Source organism: Calonectris borealis, chromosome 15 (assembly GCF_964195595.1).
Source record: "Calonectris borealis chromosome 15, bCalBor7.hap1.2, whole genome shotgun sequence".
Classification (NCBI taxonomy): Eukaryota; Metazoa; Chordata; class Aves; order Procellariiformes; family Procellariidae; genus Calonectris; species Calonectris borealis.
Window position 1 is genome coordinate 13,505,429 of NC_134326.1, and position 26,744 is coordinate 13,532,172.

Consider the following 26,744-nt stretch of genomic DNA (forward strand, 5'->3'; position numbering starts at 1 on the left):
TCAAGCAACGCAGTCCTCTTCCTGTTCTTGCTCTGCCCTCGCGCCTTTAGTCCTGAATTTTCAGTTCATTGGGACTGACTGATTGACACAGTTTGCTTGTTAATTTGGTCTGAAGTTTTCTACAGCATGTTGCTCATCCATTCAGCCATGCCTGTGCTATTTTGTGCTTGGCCTGTAATGGAGTCCTGCTAACCACACTGTTTTAAAATGGAACACTGACAGAACAGATTCATCCAAAATTTTCTGAAAGAAAAACATTCCAGGTTCCACCTTATTCTTCAGTCTTCTAAAGTCTGTCTTAAACCAAGACAGATACGCTTTGTAACAGACGTACATCTCGTACAATAGACCCATAAGAACTATTTTTCCCTTCACCAACTGGAGGCCTTCCTCCCATTAAATTAGTTGGCATCTCCTGATCAAGTTAATTTAGTATAATCATAATAAAGTTATGCTGACAACCAGTTTTGACAATCAGTTGTTTCCCCACTATTTCCTGTATAACACTTTATTACATGGGATAAGTACACCATATATAATGAAAAGCACATCAAAATCGTTCAACTGATACAAGAATTATAGATGAGGCTCATGGCACATGAAACAATAATGAAATACCACAGAAGAGCTGCACAATGCACTTTGTGTCACTCATGGTATTTCTCCTGGCAGAAACAGTAAAGTGATTTTTTCCCCCAAAACTAAGCGTTAGGAAATGCAGGGCTGTCGTACCTTCTCAGTCCACTTTCATTTGATACATTCTAGCTGATCTTCATTTTAGTATTCTGTAAAGAGCTCTTACGATTGCAGAGAGCTGAGTCAGAACCAGAGAACGGCTGAGCCTGGGAGGGAGCTCTTATGATCCCCTAGCCCACCCATCCTGCTCAAGCAGGCTCAGCAGTTGCCCAGGACCGTGTCTAGAGAGGTTCTGAATATCACCACGGATGGAGCCCCCACAGCGTTTCTGGACAACCTGCTCCAGTGTTTGACCACCCTCACAATGAAAAAGTGTTTTCTTCTGTCCAGGTGCAATTTGATGTGTTTTAATTTGTGCCCACTGCCTCTTGCCCTGTCAAGTTTTATTACTATTTACTGTGTCTTCTAGGACTATTACTGGGGTATGATGTTTTAGTCTTGTTTGCCATAAACAAGTGTTTGATTTCAGGTTCTTCAGAAAGACAAAACTGAAGTTTCTCACTAAACCATTCCAGAATAATTACTACAAGGAAAAAAGTGCATGAGGAAAGCAAACATCACTGTTCCAACACCACATTGGGAAAAAATACTTGCACAGAATTTAAATCAATTCAAATGCAGTTCCTATGAATGGCACAATTTCTTAGTTTTCAGCTTATTATACTGCAGTCAGTAAATTAACCAAGAAATTGTTTAAAAAAAAAATCTAATCTTTTCCAACTTCAAATTGTTCATCCTTTAATAACCCTGAATTACTGTTTCTTTCCTGCTACAAGTGTATCTAAGAATAAAAAGCAGGCACCATAATCCTAAATAGACTAAACTAGCTTAATACCTATTTTCTTTTGTCATTCAATTTTCTATGAAGGCAGGTCACAACCTAGAAATCCTTCTACTACCGTATTAAGCAGTTGGACAAAGTAACTTTGGCTAACAGTTAAAGGCAGAGTGTCCTTCTACAGCTATTCACAGCAGAGTATCCAAAAATGGGCACAAGCAGTAAGAACACATCATTCAGAATAAGTGAAGTATTAAGATATCAATGTTATATTAACATTCATTGTTTCATTAAAATTTTCAGATTGGTATCTCACATTAAATAAAAAGGTTAGCTTGGCAAACTAAAAACCCACAAGTTCACAAACATGCATTTTTACTCAAAGCAAGCATTCTTTTGTGGAATGAGTTTGGCAAATTACATACAAATTAACTTTCAAAATGCCAAGCCATGTTTGTTTGTGGAGGATAATGATGTTTCCTCTCCTTTCATAGGTATCATTTGTTAAACTGGTTCCTCCAGGAGATCAAGTAACTCTTATGTCCTAAGAAGGTAACAAGAGCTGTTTCATTTGCCTCGAAGCCCCAGTTTCTAGTTCCTGTCCACATACAGATGATAATTTCAAATTACACTGTGTATTTACAACAAACCAATTTCACTATGGTTCAATACAGGAACTATTTATTTATTTACTCACTAATGGTAAGATTACTGAATTTTTATGATCTAATGTCTGCAGCTACAGAAGTAAGTTACAGTTACCATGTAATTAACAAAAACCTGACACTGGCAGTTTAAAGGCTAAGAGATTCTACTTCCCAATTAGAAGTCTATTAGCACTAAGTTTTCAAGCTGTCTCAAGAAATGCAATCATCAGTTTGGTAGCAAGGAGAGATAAACCACTGTGATAGAAGTTAACTCATTTAGATAATAAACACCTTTGAACAGAGGGGGTTTTTTTTCCCACCTTTCTTTGCATGATCATATGGAAGAATAGTTAAAATAATTAAATTATCGTCAAAACAAGGAACAATTAAAAGTGACGGTAATCATTAAAGTATCAGCTCTATTCGCAGATATAAGTTACCAAGAATGCAATTTATTTTTCAGAAGATGCATCCACCCACTGCAACTCCAATAAAATTATCTAAGGTTATCAAAAGCCTTTTTCTTCTCTTTACATTCAAGATGGACTTAGAGAAACCTTCAACTGTGTGGTCTCATAGAACACAAAACACACACACCTCCCAAGAATCACATAGGGATATATGTTTACTAAATGTAAGGTTATGACAGGGAACACTGAACAGTCTGTAATGTACATTAGGATGCTTCTAAACAACTTGACAGGATGGAGAGAGCAACCAACAAGAAAAACATTTATTGTTACGAGTCAGAATGGAGCAGAGAAAAAAACAAACCATATTCCCTGACTCCCAATAGGTCTCATTATTATTACAACAGATTAAAAAAAATGCAGGTCAGTCTTATTAAACAAGTTGAATACACACTAATATTTCTAATTGTATCCCAAATGAACCAGTTAATATCTATTAAGCATGCAGTCAATATTTAACTGCTTAGGATAGGACACACTACTTGGACAAGGGGAGGGAAAAGCACAACAGCTTTGAGGTAGTTTCCTTCAAACACACAAATACAGACTAGTAATACCGATTTTGTCACATTAGTTTCATTTTTAGTGACAAGCCAAACACATCCAAAAAGATTTAATCTATTTAAAATAACACTGTACAGAGAATACCACTCTCACCACCCTGTAATAACTGAAATATATACCACCAGTATTTCTAATATAATTAGCTGCACTTTTAAATTGAATTGAAAGCATCTTTCATATGAAGATCTGTTGGATTCTGAGATCACTTCCCATCCGAATCATTCAAAGTAGCACCATACAAGACACAAAACTATCTATTTCAATCTATATCCTTTCTCCCAAATTTGAGACCTGAGAGTGGAACCAGAAATATTGATGCATATCCCCCAACACAACAGTGATACAAACATAGCTCAGGAGCTTGAAGTAGTGATATACAAAAGAGAAAAGCAACCTTAAGAAATTTAAACTTAGAACTTGAATTTGTGAGAGCAGTTTTGCAGCTAACAAACCACTAACAGTGCAGTTTCAATTTACAAAGTTAGGTAAAAATGTATCATCATCAAAAAAGCGTCCAGCCTGTCTTCCCGTCCTTTCACCTATCAACACAAGTGTTTGTGGTGCCATAAGCAGCTGCTTATGCAGCACACTGGCAAATCAGTTACGAACCCTAAAAGCTTGGGTTCTTTTTTTTTTAAGCTATATCAGCAAGAGAGCACAAGCAAATACTGAACTACACAGCAGCAGCATAAGGAAGGCAAAGACAGTGAATGGCCAGGTATAAAAATAGAGACATTCTCCTTTAGTGGAAAAATAGTCTTGGAGCTCCTCAACCTGCTTGCGAAACCACATGCTAAGGGTGTACTTCAAGCCCTAAACCTGTACTTTGCCCTCCTTTGCCCCCAGCCACTTATTCTTACCCACATACCATTCCTTTCTTTATGCCAGTACAAATATTTGTGTGACCGTGGAGTGGAGTTAACTATACCAGGGAACTGATCCAGTGGAGAATTAGATTGGCAAAACAACTTCTTAGTCTGAGAGAGAGATTCTCTCATCAAGCAGAAAGCATGCTAGTGCCAGCAAAAGGGAGAGAGAAGTGTGCAGTCCGTGGCAGACGGAAGGCTGTGAAACCTCTTTTACCATCAGCCTACGCTTACACTGACTGTGAAACTACAAACTAAGATTTCGTGGCTTAGGCTATGTTTTCATACTTGTGATAGTGCTGATGGCATTTGAAACTTCAGGGCAGCTACAAGGGGAGACTCAGCCATGTGTTCCTGTGTCCTCCGCTTACACCAGCTTTAACTGTCTCTCTCCTCTCCCCTTCCCTCCCCTCTCATCTCAACACTGCTTCCTCAGATGCGCGACACAAACACTTGTGCAGTTGTATGGCAAACGAGTCTAGGGAACTAATCTAACTTAAAAACATATAACCTACAAAGTCCTTTTGGGAGAGAGACAAAGGAAGAGAGAAAGCTTCCAATTGGATCTGTTCCTCTTCCAGTTCACTGCACAGCAACCCAAACCACCATACTTCACAGCACACAACACAGGAATAAATAAGTAATGAATACTTTTTCTAACACTCTTGAAAGAATTCTCAGAGAGCCACAGCTTTCTGGAAAGAAGTGAACTACCAACTTATAACAATTTCACATGACCTTATATTAACAGACACATGTACCTTAAAAAAATAAAGTGCACCCCGGTTAGAATCAGATCTTATTTTTCAGACAGGCAGAATAGAAGGACTTTTTGTTATGAGAGAGTTACACTCTCCTACACAATTGCTCTTTCTAAAGAAACTACCGAGCATCCTTAAAAGGAAGTTTTAGCTATACTACAGCTGTTTATTCCAAATGCAACAGGTAAATAAAGTCCATGCTCCAAACTGAAACACAACAGCAGCTGTCAGTCTTTGTCTATAACTGGGCCCGTATTTGACCTATGCCAATAAGATCCAGTACACTATAAGGAGCTGGAAAAAGACCAATGGCAAAACTTTGAATACTTTATTCACTTGGTACATTTGCTACTAATTTAGTTTTTCATTTTCTTGCCATATATTAGTTTTGTCTTATGAATAAAAAAAATTTGAGATAAGCATTTAAACAAAGTCTGTAAAACAGTCAACTTTAAACAGAAATTTATGCTATTGTACATCTTTGTTTTAGTAAAAAAAAGCAATTAAAGGGAGAAGCTGTCCTACTTTTTCCAAAACCAAGGAGTCTCAATTTCCCCCCCCTTTTTAAAATACTATCTTAGTTTGAAACACACAGTGGTAATTTGTAAATTGAAGTTTCACATCAAGCACACGCAAGCAAAGTATTTGAAACATACTTGAAGCAACAGGTCATATTCTGCATGCTGGAGATGAGTTTCCCTGCTTCAAATGGGACTTCTTATATTATGACTTGTGGACAAGCTGTATCCCAAACGTCAGAGTAAACCAATGAGAGAAATTCCAAAAGTTCCAAAATTAAGTATACAACTCTTAAGATCAACACATTTTTGTGTTCTATCATCCCACGAGACAATGCATAGCTCATTCTCCAACATCTTGTATTTCTGTTTTTACAAAAGTTTATAATTTTCACATAAATACAGAAATTCATTTAAAACTTGAAATGAATGGAGGCAGATATGAGATACAAGAATCGGATTAGAATTTCAAAATAGCATTAAGACCACTGCAATGTTTAGAGTTGCACCTTGAAATAGGCAAGCCTGATGAGAGAAAGCAGTAGAGTGTTCCACATTTGCACAATGCTTTGGAAGTAATTATACCTTGTATATGAAATAATTATGCAAATCAGCAAATATTTTATAATACACTAGCTGGCAACACAACCAAGAAGAATTAGCACAGAACTGAGTTAAGCACCTTGACCCGTTTGACCACAGTCGCACACAGTGATGTAGGTAAGGCTCTTATCTTTGACCAGCTTCATTTACTTCCCAAGCAGAAGCCTAGTCTTATTTCTGGCAAGGCGATGCAAAGCTATGTTTTAAAAATACTTCAGGGATGTAGAGTTGTCACACATACACACATCATTTGGATTCCCTAAAAATACATAAGGGCAACACCTTAGCTAGCCTTATGCAATGTAATACAAACTCTTGTTAGCTTCCATAGGGTGTAAAATGGCATTAATACATTTGAAAGAGCACTAATAAAAGCACCACTTGAAGGCATATGCTGATGAAACTTGTACATTTGGTCACAACTACCTTATGCTAACTCTTAATATATGCTTCAGCTCGTGGTATTTGCCTACTTTTGATTACTCCACTAGTTGAATATTCAAACAGGAGAATGACACATCTACGTACATGAGATAACAGAGCATAATACTTTCAAATATGCTTATCACCAATACTAAATTACATGGCCCAAAGACTATAACCATTTTTATTCCTTATTAAAAACAGCAACTTTTTGGAAGTTTTTAAAGGAAGGAGGAAAGCCCTATGAAATAAGTGCTATGACAAGTGCTTGGCAGACACAGCCTCACACTGCTGCAGAACCAAGTGGTATGTTCAAATACCGTCTGCCTTTGCATTCCTAAGAGTATTTCTACTCTCTCGCTCTCCAGTAACCAGGCAGAGGACAAGTCCTTATAGGGCTGGAGATAATAATCATCACCTTGCTTGTAATAATGATACAAAATGCTGTTCTTAAAGCAGTTATCAGCAGGACATCTCTTAAGCAGCAATAGGAGAATAACTCATGCAGTGAGAGTTAACTGTCCCTTATATAAAACGATGGAAGTGTTCACTGCTCTGAAGATCTTGCTTATGCAAAACCAAAATAAATCTTAAATATAAAGAAAACTAAATGATCCTGGAACTGGAGCAAGGGAGATTACGGGAAGGTCAGATAGCAATGGACTAGTGTTAGACAGCTACTTACCCTTTTGCTGGATGTATCATATGATGGATCATTCACCACAATACCTGCTATTACTAAACCAGCAAACAGCACTTCATTACAGAAGAGCTCAATAGTCTGGGTGGACAAATCCATAAACCATAAGAAAATTGCCTGTACACAAGAACAATTACAGGCACATTAAAAAAAGAAAGTAGTTAGGCAAGAGGATTTTAAACCCCCCGCTGAGTCTACGTAGGATCCTGCTTCTATGTTGGTCAAGCGTGAGCATACTACAGGCAATAAGCAAATGAAAGTTAATTGTAAGCCATGTACTTGTACAGTAAATTACTGGTATGCATTTACCATATTAATAAGTATAACGCAGACATAGCATGTACTAGCAGACAACAACATGAGACTGGAAGTCCGCAAATCCAGAGTTTTAACTGTTACAACTCACTGTGACTTGGTTTACTTGACACCAAGTATCTTTTTAGTTTTCCTCATCTGTGAAGCGGGGGTAATCCTGAAACCTCTACTCCTCAGCTGAAATACAAGGTCTAATTTACATGCCATGCTTTAGGCTACAACAGCTAGGAATTGCAATGACAATCGAAGCAGTAATTCACTCTACCAATAATTTATCCTTCTCTTTACAGCTTGTATAATTAGAAGTACTAAAGAAAATGCTGTTTATTAACTAAAAGAACTTCTCCCCTACCTAGTTGTATTGGAGCTGATGACAGCAACTCCTTTAATCCTTCCTTTTCCACTAACACTAAAAATCCTTCCTCCTTGCACAGATGTAACATCAGAACAAATAACAGAGGACCCTAGTGCCTAACCCTACAAATAAATTCTCAAGTGTTATAAATGCTTCCAGCATTTAGTTTCCGTACAAGCATTACAATCAGTACTAACCAAGACAACTTGCTCTCCATTTAAAAACAACTTAAAATATTACATACTTGGGCAATTCCTCAAGCTTGCAAAACGTATGAAAACATAGCTCTGTAACGCTTCAACTCCCACTCTACAACATGAAGGAGTACAAATACGTTCCTGCTGGGTCACTAGAAAGGTGTGGCTAAGAGCAGTACTAGCAAAGCAGTTAGGACACAGCTTGGTGGACAACCAACTGAACTGGAAAGGAGGATGGCAGCTGTCATATTCCTAATACTGGCAAGAAATTCACAGGCTGTCTCCTTTTCTTTTTAAGTATACAACCAAGAAGCTCAAAGACTCAGTGACAACTATCTCGCCCACCTTAACTAATCCAAATTAACATCTGGATTATACCATCCTTACTACATACAGATCTGTCACCTTCACCAAATTTTTAATTAGACTGTTCTTACCCTTTGATGTATGGAAGGTGCTTAAAATGAGCTCTCTCACATTCTGGTCATGCATGTAGAAGATCACAAAAGCTAAGAATGGTAACGAAATTTTAAAGAAAGTGGCTGTAAAGTCTCATCTACATTGTGACACAGGCAGCAATCTAATCTCAATAGGTCCAAAGGTCTTCCATCCTGCTTACGGCATGTCCTACATGTCTGTGACAGAAACTAGTTAGCAAGAATGTTAAGTTACAATGACATCTTATATTAAGAGAGGAATTACTGCCATGAGGAGTCTAACTAGCCTTGCTAAGTATATATGCACAAATGCTGTCTTCTGCTTTAAGCAGAGGAACGTTGTGCTAGGTTAACAACATACAGTAACATTTCAGGAAAATAAGAATCAGCAGATTCTGCTTCAAGAGAATTCAACAAAACTAGAGAGAGATGTGATGGCCTGGCTTTTGAACTTGGCCACAAGGCCAAGCTAATACCCTTCTACTTCTGCCAAGCTAAAATTGTTTTAATGGGGTTTCTTAATATTTCTTGTTTTCTTTAGAAAAAGCCATGGGGTTTTCTTTGTAGAACTCCCCTAGAATTTTCACAGGGAACACAAAGCACAACATATACTTGTTTAATAAGATTAAAAAAGGAAGTTACCAAGTTGTATAATACTCTAAATTTCCATAGCCAGGACTCCAGAACTATATCTCAGGGACAACAATCCCTTTTGCCAGTTCTGTTATCATACAGTAGGGAGATACTGGGTTGGGGCCTTTGATGGTTTAATTATCCAAGTACAGATGCACCTATACCAATAAAAATACGACATTTCTCGTATAAGCTGCTTCTACACAGTACTGGCCAGCCTGCAGATCCTTAGTCTCACGCAGCTCACAAGCAGTTCAAATGCAACTGTTACCCTCAAATTTCATCACAACTACAGGACTGTTTTGGAGCAGGCACAGGGTAACCTGAACCCCCTGCTATGGGAGCCGCAGAACATCTGGGACTACTGTCACCAGGTCATTCAGAGACAAGGCTGCGAAACCCATTGTATAGCAGAGCAGTGGGATAGCTGGTGACCCGCACACTTCCCACCTGCCAAATGTTGTTAGAGCTCACACTCCCACCAGCTATCTAAAGTACGTGATGTGTGCCTCCGCACTCTGTCATGTTAAGATGTTGGTATGCAGTTCGTTAGGTCAGAAAAATTGGCCACCTCCTGCATATAATTCTTAGGCTACATATTTCTACCGCAGACCTAACCTAAGTCTATGACAAAACAGAATCCAGTCTACTACATTACTTCAGGAGTGACTCAGAACTGCCACTTGACTCACTAACTTTACATCAAGCACCACCCTGGACTTGAGCCACCAGAAACTTCTGCCATTTAAACTGAGTTTACTGTTAAGAGAGCAAACAAGTTGAGCACAGAGGGCTGCATTTATACAGTTTACTTTCCAATTCAGTTTTGACGTACTGGGGAAAAAGAACCCATACAAGTAAACATCTAAAAAAAGTGAAAAACTGTTTTCTGAAGTTAATTTATTCACACAATAAAATAATGTGAAATTTATTCCGAAATTTATTCCAGAAGAAATAGGAAAATTTAGACCTACACCTTCTAAACTACAAGCTAATCAGAAACTCAGCAGAAACTCAATATAATTCCACACATTTGAAGAACTCTCACACACATTGCAGTACTGGGAAGAAACTGGAGGGTGAAAGAAGTTTGATATTTATTTAGAAACTGCAAGAATAAAGCTTAAGACAAGCAAATTTTACTAGGCACAGACACGCTTCATTAGTTATTTGGTTTAAGCCCCAAACTTATTCACAATGCCCAGTTAGAAACAAGATATTACTGTTCAATCATAACTAATCAAGGCACTTAAAATTTAAGGGCAGGGGGAGGAGTTATATTAGCAACTAAGAACAATGAGGTTAACAAAAGGCAGAACAAGACACAAGATCTTGTCACATCTTAGAATAGTCTAAACCTAATACTCTATCACAGTCTTTCTAAATTTCATATATAATAGGACCATCACTCAGTATCAAAAATAACTGTCTATGCACAAAAGGATGCAGATCCATACTTTTGAGTTTCTAGAAAATGCTACAATACAAATAATAGAGGTGATTCTAGTGTGAAGAGGACTACAAAGCAAAATTGACCTAATGAACTTGATTGCTCAATTTCTATCACACTGAAGAAAACATAAATACCAAATACTTCAATAATACTAACTACAAACTTGAATTTTTACTGTGTATTTTGCAGTTGTTAACTTATTTTTTCATTCTAAAACTTTGAAGAATTTTAATAGGTTACCATTTTTACTTAGGTTTTAATTTGTTAAAGTCACCTGCAGACATTGAAAAAAATAATTAATACTAGCTTAACTATGTATCATCGCTTACTGAACTTTCACACATTGAAAAAATCTGAGAATTGTTTAATACAAGTCCTCCACCTTGAAATATCTCCGAACTAACCAAGCTCTCAGCCACCTGAAGCCCAAATAAGGATAAAAAAAACAGATGAGTAAGCTGAAATACTAAGATGATAAGTATCAGCTGAATATAGAAGCAAGATGTAGAGCTAACAACCACTATAAAGCTATCAAAGTTTGAACCAGCAAAATTTCAAGCTATTTGCACATTTTCAAAATCCCCATATAATCATATGCCTTTTTTAAGGAAAGAAAGAGACTTTATTGTTAAAGTTCAGTATGTTCCTGCCACAGCATCAGTGGTTATTTATGAAGCAGATAATATCGCTTAGCCTCTTCTGCAGAGAATTTTGTAAGTCATGTCATTAAGACAGAAGACATTATGACAAATCTGCACCACACACAATGGGACTATCGATTTTGATGTCTCTAAATACTATTTACTCTGTAGGGTCCACTTCCCTGCCTGCCCCCCCCCCTTTTTTTTTTAAATACACAATCTACTTTATTTGGATAATGTTATTCCCAGAAATTGAAGTTCATTCAAAACACATTTTTGATTATTTGAAATGTCCGCTTCTTGCGGAAAAAAGAAATGTCTTTTCCGAACCAGATTTTGATGTACTGTTTGGCTTAATAACTTATGAAATACCCTTAAAAGTAAACATTTTAAAAACAGTGACACTCTTATAATGCTCTAGTGATCATAAACCCTACATAAATAAAAGTACACACAGAAAACTTAGAAAAACTTGATTTCCCTGAAAGTGTCCTTTTAAGTCCTGGAACTCAAGGCAGGCCTATTTGGGTTGTCCCACTATATACCTCATTTGTCAGATTATTAAAACTACTTTAGCAAGGGCTGACTTTGCATGCAATGAGCTGTAAACAACCTCCTCAGGAGAAGTCTTATTCACAGTGGTTTTTAAATGTCATCTGTTTCTTGGCCTAGAAAAGTCTCAGTCTGGTATACAGCACCATAAGCAAACCACTTGATTATCATGAATAAGCTGCCATTCCTCTTCAGTTTGCTGTCTTTAAGCCTACATATAAAGCAGGCCAGTTTAAGAACTGTTTGGAGAAACAGAAGTAAAAAATGTTCAAAATGGAACCTCAATTTTGAGAGACTCACCCTTTGACTTCTAAGGGTAGACACAACTATTAGTTCACGTAATCTCATTTGGTATATACTAATCTACAGACCTTCAGCCAGTTATTTCTCTAAGTAGTCCACAATTCATGGAAAAGTGCTCCCAAGTTTGCCCCTAAAGATTTATTATTTATGGAGGCAAAACATAATCTTTGTTAAGTTCTCCACCATATCAAATTTTTCTCATGCCAAAAATAAAGGAGTGGCTGAGAAACGTAACAGTAACGTCACGTTATCAAGCTGCAACACGGTGATCACGATAACCAAGACCGCAGCCAAGTTTGTGGTGGGAGGAGGTTCTAATCAAGGAAATAAACTTGCAGATATCTGAGCCATTTAAATGGCTACGGGGTGGGATAGAGCATTTCACTCCTCTACCACGCTCCACCTCTGAAAGGCCCAGGGTGGCGAGTCAGTGGCAATCGCAGTAGGGACCTGTCCTTACGGAGAAGGGAAACACTTAAGAGAGCATGTGGTGACTTTGGAAGCACTCTGAACGTTTACTGCTGTACAGGTGGTTCTTTACTCCCTTTCTTCTTTGAGTGACTTGCCTGTTTCTTCCTAAGGGGCCTAGGGGCCATGGCAGGAGCCAATCCAGCAGAGAGAGATTTTAAGGGCTCATGTACCAAAATGGGCACACACCCGCGGGACCCCGACAGAGAAGGGGGTACCCAAAGAAGTGCAGCTCGCCAAGAGCTGGCAGGGCCCAGAGGAGCCCAAGAGGGGCGGGAAAGCAGCCAGCCATAATGGAAAGGCCACAGGCTACCTGGAAAGCAGCCCCTGCCTGTCGGAGGGGCCAAAGCCGCGCCGGGAGGACGGGCAGGGGGCCACACCGGGCAGTCACTCGGGGAGCTGGGACGGAGGCGGGGAGGGGGAGCGGGGAAGGGGGTCAGCTGTGCACGGAGTGGGTGTGAGGCAGCCACCTCGGCAGGGGGAGGGGCAGCGGCCATGTTGTGAGGGGGGCGGGGGGAGCACGGGCCCGGCTGAGGGGCCACGACCGAGCCGCCCCCGGCCCCCCGCCCCGCCCGCCCGCGCCCCGCCGTACTCACGCCTTGTCCACCAGCTCGCGCACTTTCCACATATTGAGCATGGTGTCGATCGCCTGGAGACCTCCCCGGCCTCGCTGCCCTCCGCCGCCGGCCCCAGGAGGCCCCGCTCGCCGCGCTCCGGGCAGCCGCCGCCGCGCCGCCGAGCCAGGCCCGCTCCGGCTCGCCGCCGCCTCTGCCAAGCGAGGGACGCGGCGCTGCTCCCGGAAATGGAGGGTCTCGTAGCCGCGCGGCCTGCTGGGAGATGTAGTCTTACCACTGGCGGGGCGGGACGGGGAGGCCGGGCCACGCCGCAAAGCCTGCTGGGAGCCGAGCGCCCGCCGGACGCGGAGCCTCCTGGGAATTTTAGTCTCCGGTGAAGAGCGCTGCCTCTGCGCGCAAGGCCTGCTGGGAGTTGTAGTGCTGCGCCTTTCCCTGAGGGGGAGGGCGGCCGGCGGACCGGGCCTCGCCTGGCCGGGCCTCGCCTGGCCGGGCCTGGCCGCGTCGTGAGGGCTCCATAGACACTGTCACACAGCGGTAGAACCGAGACTTTGTGCCCTTCTTGTCTTTGGGGCACAGGTACAGCCTGGCCCTGACCTGCCCTCACAACGCTGCAGCATCACCTGTGGTGAATTTCTTGGCCCAGGCGAGGCACAGGAGGGAGAAAGGTCTATGGAAATAGCTGGTTAAAGCACAAAACACAGGTATAAAACTCATGTCTGACTGGAATATGGTTTTATACCCTACTTTTATTGCAAGGAACTCCTTTAAGAGCAGCATTCTGGCTATGACTACCTGTTCTGCTGATCATGGTGTACGGACTGCAGTGAATTTTGGGTGGACTTTCCAGATTCCTCCTGCAGGGATTTCTGCAAGAAATGCGACACAGGAAAGCAGATGAAAGGGTGCAGCATGTGCACTGAGGTAGCACAGTCCATTGGGGCACAGCACATGAAGGAACCTTGTCTCCAGTTCTTGAGAAAGACCAAGTCAATTGACAAAAAGCCAAGGTACAATCATATATTAAAGCTGCCTCAGGAGAATATTAACTGTTTTAACATATTTGTCAACAAGCATTGCAAGACCATCTTCAAATATTGCCTATACAGGGTATTGAACAGGAATCACAAGTCCCTTGGTATAATGAAAACAGTGAAGTCAGTGAAGTGATGTTATGATCAGGATTGTCAGACAGTTTCATTACATACATTTACTTTTGTTCTCTATCAACTTGTTTTCAATGTAAGTTTTGAATGAGCAGTCATGATGGGGGGATTTTCTTCTCAAGAGAAGTGGAAGTCTGTTGGCTCTTTCTTTGCAAGTCACAGGACATGAACAGAGTGCCTAGGTATATTGTTAGCAATAATATATTCTTGATGTGTATTTCTTGTTTGTGTGCTTGTGTCATAAATGAACATATTTTGCCTAAAGACAGTATACGTCTGCAAACTTTTATCCAAAGGCAACACATATCTATAAACTTTTTGCCTTTTAATTCTTTAGTCAGAGCAAGCAAGAAAAGGCATGAGAAAGACCAGTTGCAACTGCACTTACTGAGCAAGTAACAGTCACCTCTTTTAAAAGTTGGTGGTTCTTTGAACTATTAAGGAAAGCTAAACAGCTGGTCACCTGCCCATTTTCTGACATCCCATTATATCTTTTTACATAGGTACTTTCATGGCTTCTGTCTCCTGAACATCTCAGTGAAATCTATTTGAATATAAGAACATCCTGAACAGATCATCAAATCCAGCATTCTCTCACTAACAATAGTAAGTATTAGATGTTCATGTCAAGCATGTAAGAACTGGTGAATGTGGATGGATCAATCCCCAGGCACATCTTTCCCATTTTCAGTTTTGTGTGGCTTAGGGTCTTGGTTCTGGAGTAAAGCTAAAGCTTTATGTTTAGGAGCACTGGAGGGCCTTTTGTTTTATGAATTTAACTGATTGCTTTTTGAATCCTTTCAGATTAGCTTACACAACACCTTGTGGCAATGAATTCCGTGTTATAATTGTTGTGTGAAAAAATTGTTCCTTTTTTATGTTTTAAATCGTCTGCTTAATAGTATTACTAGTTCAAGTATTATGAGAATTAGTATATAACAATTCCCTATTGCTCCCGTCCTTGTCAGTTGTGAATTTAGAAATCTGTAGATTTCTTACTGCACTATTTTCTTCACTGTGCCTAAGACTTGCAGTATACTTAGTTTCTCCTTGTTCAGAAGTTGTCCCACACCTTTTCAATTCTACTGTATCACTTTGAAACTGAAGGGGAAGAACCTGCACTGCATGCAGTAGTGAGGACACTAAACAGCCTAGTGATGTTTTATGTTTTTTTTTTCTCTGTTCCCTTCATAAGAGTTCTTAACACAATTTGCCTTTTTGAATGCTACTGAACACGGATATGATATTTTAATCTGCAGCACAACATCTATGGTGACTATTTGTGGTTGGTGTTTAACTGAACTCAACACCAGTTTTGCTGTCCCCACAAATGTGGGGCAGATTGCCACGTGCCTTTCCATCATGGACTGGGAGGAGGGAGATCCTTAATTTCATATTGTAACACCTGGCAAAGCAAGCTGGGTGAGGAGTCTTGCTCTTTGATATCTGCCCTTTGTTTTTTTCTGTGAGTAAACTGAGGACATTGGTCTTCAGGAGTAGGAGAAGACATTTATAATCTCTGTTTAAAGAAGAAATGAAGTATTATAATTGGAGCTTGCAGAAACACAACTTTTCTGATTTGCTAGAAATGTTATTTTTAAATTTAGCTTCAGTCCGTATTGGATGAAAATCAATTTTCTAAATACATTTCTGATGAACTGCAAGTTCCCCAGATTCTGCTGTGGTGCAATGAAATTGATGTTCGTGTAAGTACTGGTTTTCTTGAGCAGCTGCACGCAGCTCCCAGAGTTTTGAGTGCTGGAAAGGACCTGTCAGCTCAAGATGGGCTGCAAGGGGCAGTTTCCAGGATCCAGACTCTAGCCACACCTGAAGGTGCACATACCCCCAAAGTTAAATCCACCCATTCCTCCCTATTTTCCCATCAGGGATGACATTTGGACTGAAACAGTTAGGGGTCAATAAGCCATCAGGATTCAGTTGATTTGATTGTTTGTTTTTTACAAATCTTTGTTTCCATGTGAAAAAAATCACGACCCACTGTAATCATACACTTCAGAAAAAGAGAATAGTAAAGAGAGAGTATTTTAGATGCAGGCATAGGAGAATAACAGTATATGCAGAAGAAACAGAGAATGAAGCTGGAATTTAAAAGCAGTTAAGATGAAGGTGCGTATCTTTTAAGCATTACTAGCTATGTCTGGATGCAGTAATGGGGCAAGGAGAGACGACTGGCATTTATTGTCAATTTTAAGGTATAGTAAAAGCAGGTCTTTATGTGAGATTGAATGCAACATGACTGACAATAATTTTGCCATCCCCATTCTGTCAGCTACTGATAAAGTGCATGAGCATATGTATAATTTCTGAATGATGTGAAGACACTTTCTGGTTCATAAGTAGTTCCTTTAAAAGAAAGATCTGATCGGTGTAGGTAGAGGGTAATGCAGTTTCAAAGCAATACAATATTCAGCATAACAGGTAGTAGTTGTAACATATATCATGTAGAGGAACGGTGCTTTATTATAATTTGAGCCATCAATTACTGGAGAAGCAGTTAGAGAAATTGAACTAATTTGAACACTGCAATAGAGTTTGCACCTGGCTATTCCAGAAGTTAATATGGGCCATTTGGTGCACAAAAAGTCTTGCACATTCCAAATGCCTGGAGAGCAATATTGTTGTTAATATCAACCATATTAATGCACAGTAGAGAGATGTCCAAGTCAGTGATTAATTTACAATTAAAATGTAGGAAAAAAATGAGGAATGTCAAGGAAAATCACATTGCAGCAGGGGAGGGAGGCAGTGGCACAGACTGAGACAAACTTTTCATTTAAAGCAGCAGTTGTTTTCCTGATTTCATAAGGCTCCACTTTTTACCCACTTACACAGCTGAAGTCTAAATTTCGTAAAGTCTGTTCGTTCTAAGAATTAGTCAATAGGGCAGAAGTAACATTGAAATAATGTTCTCTTTTTGTAGGCTGGTTAGTGTCCCAGGCTTTTCTGAACAATTGCAGCTTCTCCAAATCCGAATCTGTCTTTCTGTAACACATCCCATACCCACAAACATATCATGTTACAAACAGGAGGTCGCCAGGTGGGCTGTTTCAGAAACTGTCTTCTTGCTCAGCCACAGAATGGTTCTGCCTCTGGTAAAAATGGCAAAATCCTGCAATCACTTCTATGGTCATAAAACTGCCTGTAAAGCTTCCACCTCTCAGCACCCGAGCCCATATCATACTCGTATCAGAAGGAGAGAGTCTTGGGGTGCAGGGAATATTGGCAGTGAAAAGTGTGGGGAGAGTGAAAAGGAGACTCTGGCAGTGATGTATGCTGTTCCAACTTTATCCCTCCTGACACTGCCCTCTTTACCCCTACTGTGAGGTCTCACACCCATTTACTAACAGCATTTGCATCTCCAGGACCTGTCTGATTCGCTATAAAGGAATGTAGGTAGCAAACTTCTTCAAAGTTTTCTAAGAAGAGAAAATGATCTTATTTTAAGGTTTAGAGCCAAGACTACAACTGCCCATGTTATGCTTGTGGAAGACTGGGAGTACCAGGCAGAGGTGGTGACTTATCTCAGAAGTTGGGAGGACAACTCTGCCACTCAGACAGCTTCTTCTGCCAAGATAACACTAGCAGTTTTTTTGCAGGAAGTCCCTGCAGGGAGGCTGTATTGAATGTTAACATCGGTCTGCATTCAGCCCTAGTGCTGCGTTATTTTCTAGCCTGGAGAAATGAAGGTTGATTCCATACTGTGGTCATACTGTGGATTTCAGTCTGTCTGCTCACAATCTTTTGAAGCAGTTGAACCATTTCACTTAGATGAGGCAAAGGTGCTTAGTTCTCAAAGAAAATTACAAATTTATGCAAAATTCTTACAGGTTTCCTGAAAATAAATGAGAGAATAGGAGAGACCTTATTGTTACTGCTCCTGAAAAAGAAATGCAAGCTGAGCTTAGCCTTTAATGGAAAGCATTTAAGGTCAAGGTTCTCTTCTCAGGGTTCTCCATTGTCCAGTAAGCAGTAAATTCTGGCTTTTCCTGTGCCTAGGGCATTCACAATGTTGCTCTTTGTTGTGGATTCCCTGATGTCTAGAAAGGGGTGAATTCCCGCTGCCAAAATATTACCATTTAATTATCAAACCAATCAACTGTGAGACAAATGTCCCCAGGGAAGCAGTCTTCATTAGTTCCACTTTTTACAGAGCTACTTGGGGTTTTTTTGGTTTCTCATTTTCTCCCACATTAGCAATTGGCAGTGTGTGCATGGCTCCAAATTAGGATGAAAATGTGGGATTTGGGGATTGCCAACCAATGGCTGATATTAGATGTTCTGAGCTTTCCTTCAGACTGATGATGTGGCATTATCCAACACTTTTCTTGGGGAGGCTTTGGAGCCGTATTTTTTTAAATGTTCCCACTGTTAGAAGTGTAAAATATGGGGAAAACCCCTCTGAATTATGTCCTGATGTCACAGCTATCTCCGTCATGCCCTTAGACACCTCCTTTAAGTGACTGTGGTACTTTCCAAGGGAAATTTAGGAGTTTGTATTTGAGAACTGATCCTCAGAGTAGAATTCTCTTCTCTCAGATGAATCATGCATGATCTTCATTCTTCTAACAGAAACTGATCTCCAGATTCCTCAGTCTTTTGTTTTCGCTCCAGTATATTCTAAGAATCTAGAGCCTGGATTGTTGCTGGTATTTGCTATTCTGCAGCTGTTCCAGTAAGTTCTTTTGTCCACTGACAACAATCCATTTCTCTCTAGCATTTAAACTATACAGGAGGAGGAGAAAAGGACAGGCCACTGTCTGCTTTTTGTAACAGTCAGCCCTTGACAGGTTTGTCGTGGTTAGCAGTCTGGGTTTCAAGTTCCAAAATTCCTGTGACAGTGGCCAGAGTTAGAAAACTGGTAGCAGAACAGGGCTGAACCAGAAGCACATGCCAGACTAGTGAGGTCAGAATTCTTGGGTATGGTTGCAGCCCGTAAGTGTTCCCATTTGTTATGTTGTCAGTTTGACTGTAGTCCAAGTCACTCAGCTTCATGCCAGATCCCAAGCCAGAAAGGTCTTGTTTGCCTGATTTCCTAAGGATACAAAGCTTATGAGATCTTGCCGTCTCTGTATTTGTGTGTCTCAGTCCCCTTGCAATTACTGTTGGGCCAATTTCAAACAAATTAGATGCAGGGGTGGCAGGCTTAAGGATATGAAGTTATGTTTTGTGAAAATGCACAGCTGTATGGAGAGAGATATCATATGAATGCCCCTGTAAGCATGTAGTAGGAGTAGAAAGGCTGTAGTAGGAGTTCAACTGAATAGCTAGGAATCCCCTTGGAGAGCACTGTTACCAGTGTTCCTGCTTCTGAGGGTGTTTGTTCATTTTTACAAACAGGAGAATCCAACCACAAGACACAAAACTAGGAAAACAGATCTCCTTTATTCCTGACGGAAGACCTTGTTTCTCTTTGGTCTGGCTACTTTTATATATATTAACTAGTATCATAAATGTCTTACATGTCCCATCAGATAAAGCCCTACTATGGCTTTCCATCAGTTGTGAACAATGAGAGGACAGAGTTGTAGTCATGCTTTCCTCTTTATACTACTAAATAGCCCCCTAAACAAGTGACAGAAATGGCAAATCAAAATGATCTTCAAGCTATGGTTCAGAGCAACTGCTGTTTGGTAAGCCAGTAAAACATGGTCAATGAAATCACTGCAACTTTTTCTCCTAAAGGTCATACATACGTATTTTCATGGATGCAAGCTAATAAACAAAAATTAGGGAGATATGAAAGCAGTGTTTGAACAGCCAAAAACTAGTGTCATTTTTATTTGCCTGGAAATTAAAACTGCCATGGCAACACTTCACAAGATGGTCTTCAAATTCCTTTTTCAGAACGTTTATCTGGACTTGGATCGAAACACAGTAGATGGAGATATTTTCACAGACTGGCAGGCTGGGACTCTCCAGCCTGGAATTATCCAGCCAGTTTTAGTCAGAGAAACTGGCTTTTTATCTCGAAGTGGGAGACAATGCTTTAAAATGCTGCTTTTTTTTTCCCCACCACAATTTTTAATTAGATCATGTTCCAAAGAAAAGAATGGAAGAAAGTGCTGCTGATTTTTCTACGTTCAAATAAAAAAAAAAAAGCTATTTAATGAGTTTCTTTTCTGTCCATCAGTTCAGATAATAATCTATATGCATCAACAGGAAAACAGTGCAAATGCAAGTCCTGTAATGAAGGGTTCCCATCTGGGTAACTTATATTAGGGGGAGGAAATGATGCTTTAGCGACTTTTACTTCCATGCTTCCCTCATCCTTCTTTTCTATTTCAGTTGCTTGCATGGAATGTGGTTGTTTTGGTTCATGTTGTTTTACAAAAATAAGGCTTTAAAAGCTTCTGTTGACTGTTAGTATTTTACAAAAGCAAACTGCAAGCACCATCACCAGCATAAAAGCTACTGAGGTTTTACTTAATTAAAAAGAAAGTTGAAAGAGCAAAATCAATCTCAAAGGTGAAACTGATGAGGTTTATTGTTGAGAGGAGTGTCAGATGGAAAAAAATACCATAAATTAACAGCATGTATTTCTTGTGCTGTCCACAAAACCCAGATTTGATCCACTGGGATTTAAGTGGACATTTTCTTGCAGCATTGAGTAACCTTATCCACAGTCATTTACTACAGCTTCTTTCTCAGGATCATTTGGTACTGGCCACCATCAGGTAAAAGACAGTGAATTAAACAGATTGATCATCTTCAGTTCTAAAGTTCTTCTGTAAGGTTCTTGACAGTTCATTGAGTATTGAATTTACTCTATCTGGGACCTTCAGTTCTTAGATCCTGACAAAGAAAGTGAGAGCTACCATCTACTCTTTCTCTGATCTTGAGAATAGCTTTGGGAACAAAGTGATGCTCATTTCCAACTGCCTGTCTCCTCCTTCTGGAATAATTGCCAGAGAGATCTAAAATTTTGCCTTGCACGCAGTACCACCCAGTAAAACAAGTATGTTGCACAAGACCGTAATAACAAGACCTGGTTAATTCTACTGCTTCCTTAATTTGCAATAGTTTCAATGCCTCCCTTGTTCCCATTGGTGTGGCCTTTATTTACTGTCTCCCCCTGTGTCATGAACTTAATGCTTACCTTTGGATGAAGGCTGAGGGCTGAGTTGAGAGAGAAAATATTAGCAGCCCTTAAGCTTCGAGGTGCTTGTTCATTAGAGTTCATCAGTTTGGGAACTGCTTGCTGTTTTGGAAGACAGGAGCAGAAAAAGAGACTATAAATGGTGCTAGCCTGAATAAAAGATTCTGTTATTGGGAAGAGGAAAAAAAAAAACCACCACAACAAAAACAAAGAGGTAAGAGCTCCGGAGAAGCAGGAGTTGTCAAAAAGCCTTCCCCATCAAACAGACTTCACAGAACCATAGCAGACGGATTTTCAGTACCATTCAAATGTAAGAGTGTAGGAAGTTGACATGCTGTCCCTTGGAGAGCCGAGGTATTGACAACAGACATGCAAACTTGAAAAATGTACATTTGTGGAAAAATCCATCCTGACAAGTGACTGCACTTAAGTCGCCAAATGGACTTCACCCATGGGATGAAACTCAATTATTGTTGCACATCCAATGAATCCATCCATGGAGAAAGCACATGGCCAATAAAAGGGAACCGTTCAGTAATCAGCTCTTTCAAAAACTATTTAGCTCTTTGCCACTGAGTACCTGCTATAAGTGACATGTATTTCCCTGCAAACCTGCTTGGCTCCTCAACTAGCTGATTAGAAGTGCTGAGCCATTCTGAGCTGTTCTGGAGCACAAACACATCCTGCACAAGCCATTCGAAAGAATTTCTCAAATCCTTCTGAGGAGACATCTGACATCATAGCTTTTTCAATTGCAGTTTGTATTTAGTACATATGAAGGATGCTTTTGTGTTTGGAGATATTTTTATGATACTGGCAGTAGGAGCTATTTAATGCTAAAAGGATTGTGTTAAATAGTTTAGCCCAGAGAGTTCCGGTCAAGGCTCCTTTAAGTAAGAAGCTTGCAAGCTCTAAGTCATTAAGACAGTCTTCCATTTTGAGTGAGGAAGTGTCTAGTGTGCAGCTGCTGCTCAGAGTTTATCTTTCCATACCAATATTTACTAGGTGCCATCTCTCTTCTTTTGAGATTACATTATGCTTTGCACAATCTGTGTACTTTTTATTTGCCATCTTCTTGATTTCAGCATGGCCACAGTTATGATCATGATTAAATCCTTCTTAGTGAAAGATCTATTTTGGGTCATTTTTATTTTCTGCTTCATAAATGAAAGCCAGCCCCACTAATGGCATCTAAGCCATTTGTTTTAGGATGCACCTGCACACATATTTGTTTCGTAACAAAAACATCTTTGTGAAACTGAAACACTGCAACTGTTGTTTGTGAAAAACAGGCAACAGTGGCTGGCAACAGATGCTTTTAAGAACGTGGATATTAGGTGCAAGTGTTTCATAAGTCCACTTTGTTGCTATGGCCAAAGTTGAAACCTTTGCTTCTTTTACCAGCCATCTAGTTCTCTGCCGTGTCTGTTTGTTTTCATAGATCTGTCATGGTGCTTTTTAGAAGATGTCGTTCTCTCGAATAAATTGAATATCCATTTTTTCATGACAATTCAGAATGCAGTTTCCCTCAGATATGTGAAATTCCAGTTCCACCACTGTGCACACACACACATATGTGGACATGCACACAGACATCTGCGCTTCCACCCATCAATAAAACGAAAAATGTCCTGGGGTCTAAGCTGTACTTTTTTTTTCTTTGTTTTTTACTCCCATTGTTGCAACCAAGCTTTTTCATAATCTGTCTGCCTTTCTCTTTCTCTTTACAAGCTGGCAATTTGGTCTTGGAACATTCTCTGGGCTGCCAAGCAATAAGCTTCTCCTTACTCAGATTTTCAGGGAAAAATGTAGCACATCTGTTTACACTGTCACCCTGACATAAGTTTGAGCCCACTCTCAAGATGAGAGTTATCAGGCACTATCAAGTCAAGCAATAGTGATGAAGGATCAAGCATCAACCATCAAGTCTGCACCATCCCAGCCTCAAAGCTGAGCGCTGGAGAAAACTGTTTAGCACAGTTTTATTCATATAGTGTGTGTGGAACAGCGTACTGGATTTAACTCTTCTTTCAGTCCCAAGTCCAGAACTTGACTGTTCTGAAGCATTACGTGAGTACTTTGATCTCAATCCGTAGCCAGCAATGCAAATGGAAATGCAGAGGGGCACATGGCCTAGCAAGCTTAAGTCCACTCTCAAGCCTACTCTTCACTTCTTCATATAATCAGAGCCAAAGACTGTTTAGCATTTCTAGCGATTACATTAGCAATTTTATCTCAACAAAATAAAAATTCCACATTCTTTGAAGAATCTCCTTGGTGAACTGAAAGAACTGCCTTCGAGCCCAGTAACACATTTTCATAAAAACACTCCATCTTTGCTTCATATTTATGACGAATCTTCACCACACTCAAAGTCTATCTAGCAAAGTTGTTTCTCCATCTAACATTCTTTTCGGCATTTGTCTTCACAGATACAGTGACTCAGCACAACAAGAACATAGTATGCAAGTCTACCATTAAGCAAATATTTTTCATTGTTTGCAGAATCCCTAGAATTCAGCAGAGGAAAAGACTGGTATTTGAGCCAAGAAACATCTGAATGTCATGTAAAGTTCAGTTAATTATTGTCTAAATAGTCACCAGCACTACTCTAGCTTAGAGTAGGGTTCAACTGGTATTGTTGTGATCACACTGGAGTCTTTCAGAGGAGGGGAATGTTTGCTTTCACTTTGGCCTGCTTAGTTTCACATTGTGACAAAGCCATTTCAGTAAAGGATGCATTCTCAAAGACTTAGAAAAACCATGGCTGTGGTCTTTTAAAAATTGCACCATTGTGCTTCCAGGGAATTGGCTTAGTCTGATTAGTACTTTGCACATATTCCACGTGCCCTTCAGCCAGAAGTACACAAACCAGCTGTGTCCACAGCAAAATTCAAGTGAACTTCATCTTCATTGTAATCTCCTGTATCTCTGTTTATGGCAGCATAAAATAAAGAGAAAGCACTTTTGAGTGTTTAGGTTCAATGCCACAAGACTTGAGCTTTCTGGCTCTGCTCTGGGCTCCCTGACCTGTTCTAGCCATGCTAAGGGGATGGGCAGCTGATTACAAAAGAGTTCCTCTAGCAGCAGTGAGTCAACGCTACTGAGCAATCTCTGAACACACCTCAGCAGGTTTATTACTTTAACATCAGAGGTTCCAAAGGTAGCAAAGAATCACCTGATTTGTAGTTCATACTCCAAGTCTTGAGATCTGCAAAATAAGCTAGAAGGTCTGACTTTGTTCTATTACCAAAACCCTGAAAAGCAACCTAAGGAGCATGGGAGCACACCCCTGCCCAGGTTTACAAAGGTATTTAAGCATACAAAGATGCAGACAGACACCTAATAGGATTTATAAAAGTGCCTAGGGGAGTTTGGGACCTAATTCCCATTGGCTGTCAATGGGAATTAGGTGTGTAATCTACTTAGGCAATTTGAAAATCCCACTGGCTGCATCTTTTCATGGCTAAGTACCATTACAAGCCTTAGCCTTAATGAATAGAATTATTATTATACTTGGTTTAATTTCCTAAAACTCTGATCTTGGTATGAAGGCTCAGGGGAAAATTGCTTGACTCCAAGCACAGATGGGTGCTGGGGATATGAAGTGTCAGGAAGGAATAACTGAGCTGCTGCAACAGTCTTCATATCACTGTTGTGTCTGCAGCTAGCCCAGAGAACTCCCAGGGATTTTGTGTATTGGTCAGCTTAGCTTTAATGTGTGTCATGTAAAAAATGCAAGTGACTTGGTGAAGGAAAATTCTGCTCACTCACAGCAAAGTAATAAAGAAAACAAAATCATAAGTGCCCTGAGGCTGTGACTAGCCAGTTGAAAGGGTTTCATTTTTCCTGCAAAGAACAGTGTTGGAATCTTCTCACCACTCCATGGACTGAATTAAGTCCCATCTGGTGCTGGAGAGAATTCACAGCTTTGGGCAGTACAAGGACTCTTTGGTTACTCTCTTTTGCTCAGGCAACCCAGACACAGGCTGCAGTGCAGAGTTTAACTAAACAACAGTCTGTTCCTTTCCCTTTTTCTTCTCAGACTTAGACTCAAACAGTAACTAAAATTCCCCTATCCATACAACTTTTCAAAACTGTGAAAAGCTTGATTTCCCTAGATTTTTACAGGATGTAGTTTTCATTAAACCCAACTTGAATCTCTCGTAATTGTTTATCCACTTAGATTTACATGCTTAGAGTTATGTTGTGAGAGTCAGTTCAAAAGGGTCTGAATGAGTAATTTGGGTAGGAAATAGCTGGGATGGATTTCTACATTATCTGGAATGGCAAGAAGGTACTAATTATTGATAGGGTTTCCGTAAAATTGTATGAACAAAACAAGGTGGTTGAAATGCTTTTTGAGCTTGGATGAATTTGAAAATACCGTTTGTGTTCAGTAAGAATATTTTGACACTGAAAATTATAATGATGAAAAACTCTTTTGTAATGCCCACTGACAGACTTCAAGGTAAAGAAAGAGCTGAATATCCTGTGAAAATGGGCAAGTGCCTAGGTGCAGCCAGCACTGGGGACTGTGATTGTCTGAACCCGCACTAGGAACCCACATAAGGCTTGGCTATGGCCAACTGAATTCAGTTTTACTGCAGACTGCAACTGCCTGCTGAAATCTTGCCACAGCTAGAATTTCTTCCCAGCACACCCATTGCTGAGCAACAATGTGTGTCCTTTTCCAGAGAATGGGATCAGCCCAGTCTGGCTCTTGAGAAACACACCAGCTGCACTTGAGAGGAAGATGGGATGAATGTTAAAGGAGCTCTGCAGACCCAGCAGAATGCTAGGTTTCCATAGCTCACGGCAATTAGGCAGTGTAATCCCTCATGTGAAAGAGACACCCTTGCCAGAGGCAATGGCATTTAGGTGCAAGGGGGATACATCATTACAGGGAGGAGAGGGGATATGTATGTACAGAAGGCAATTGATCTGTAGGAATAAGGACAGCCAGCTTCTTTCTTTTCTGTTTTTTTTTCTTTTTTTCTTGTAAGTCTATTTGATGCTAATGAACTGGAGGGGTATTAGGACTAACTGCTTCCTGGCACAGCATACACAGACATTGTGCAAGATTCCTTTTAGCTCAGCTTTGCTGACATGCTTGGTTCTGACCTCAAATATCTCAAGTTTTTCCAGTTCTGAGTTCCCCTACAAGTGAAAAGGCCTGCGTTAGCGAAATTGTGTCAAAATACCTGGGGAGCTGGGGCAGACTGGAAAGACTGGGTTATTCTCCCTATGATCTCAGGCAGGGGGTTGAGTTGCACTGCAACTCTGGGAGGCCAGTTCTTCAGTAGAGACGAAAAGGCATCAGGTGGGATGTAGAGGGTTAGTTCGAGTGGGATGAGTGAACACACTGTCTGCCAGCAGGCAAATGGCTCAGTTCCTTTATTTCCAGTGGAAAATATTTCAATTACAATTTTTTTTTCTTTTCATCAACATTTTTCTTAGATCCTTTTTCATTTTCTGAATAAAAGGAAATAATCCTTGCCATAATAAT

General features: G+C 40.2%; 1 protein-coding gene and 1 long non-coding RNA gene across 14 annotated transcripts in view; one reads left to right on the forward strand and one right to left on the reverse strand.

Annotated features, from left to right (window-relative positions):
* CLINT1 (clathrin interactor 1) overlaps positions 1–13,148 on the reverse strand; it is a 54,953-nt gene extending 41,805 nt beyond the window's left edge. Inside the window, exon 1 of the mRNA XM_075164294.1 lies at positions 12,977–13,148. Within this exon, the coding sequence (XP_075020395.1) occupies positions 12,977–13,017 (41 nt within the window). The 5' untranslated portion in view covers positions 13,018–13,148. The remainder of the gene's footprint in view (positions 1–12,976) is intronic.
* Positions 13,149–13,662: 514 nt separating this feature from the next.
* The window catches only part of LOC142088699 (uncharacterized), a 108,831-nt gene continuing 95,749 nt past the window's right edge, over positions 13,663–26,744 (forward strand). For all 13 annotated transcript variants that reach the window (XR_012675921.1, XR_012675919.1, XR_012675914.1 and 10 more), the window contains exons 1-2: positions 13,663–13,962; positions 14,622–14,724. This is a non-coding gene — a long non-coding RNA (uncharacterized LOC142088699). The remainder of the gene's footprint in view (positions 13,963–14,621; positions 14,725–26,744) is intronic.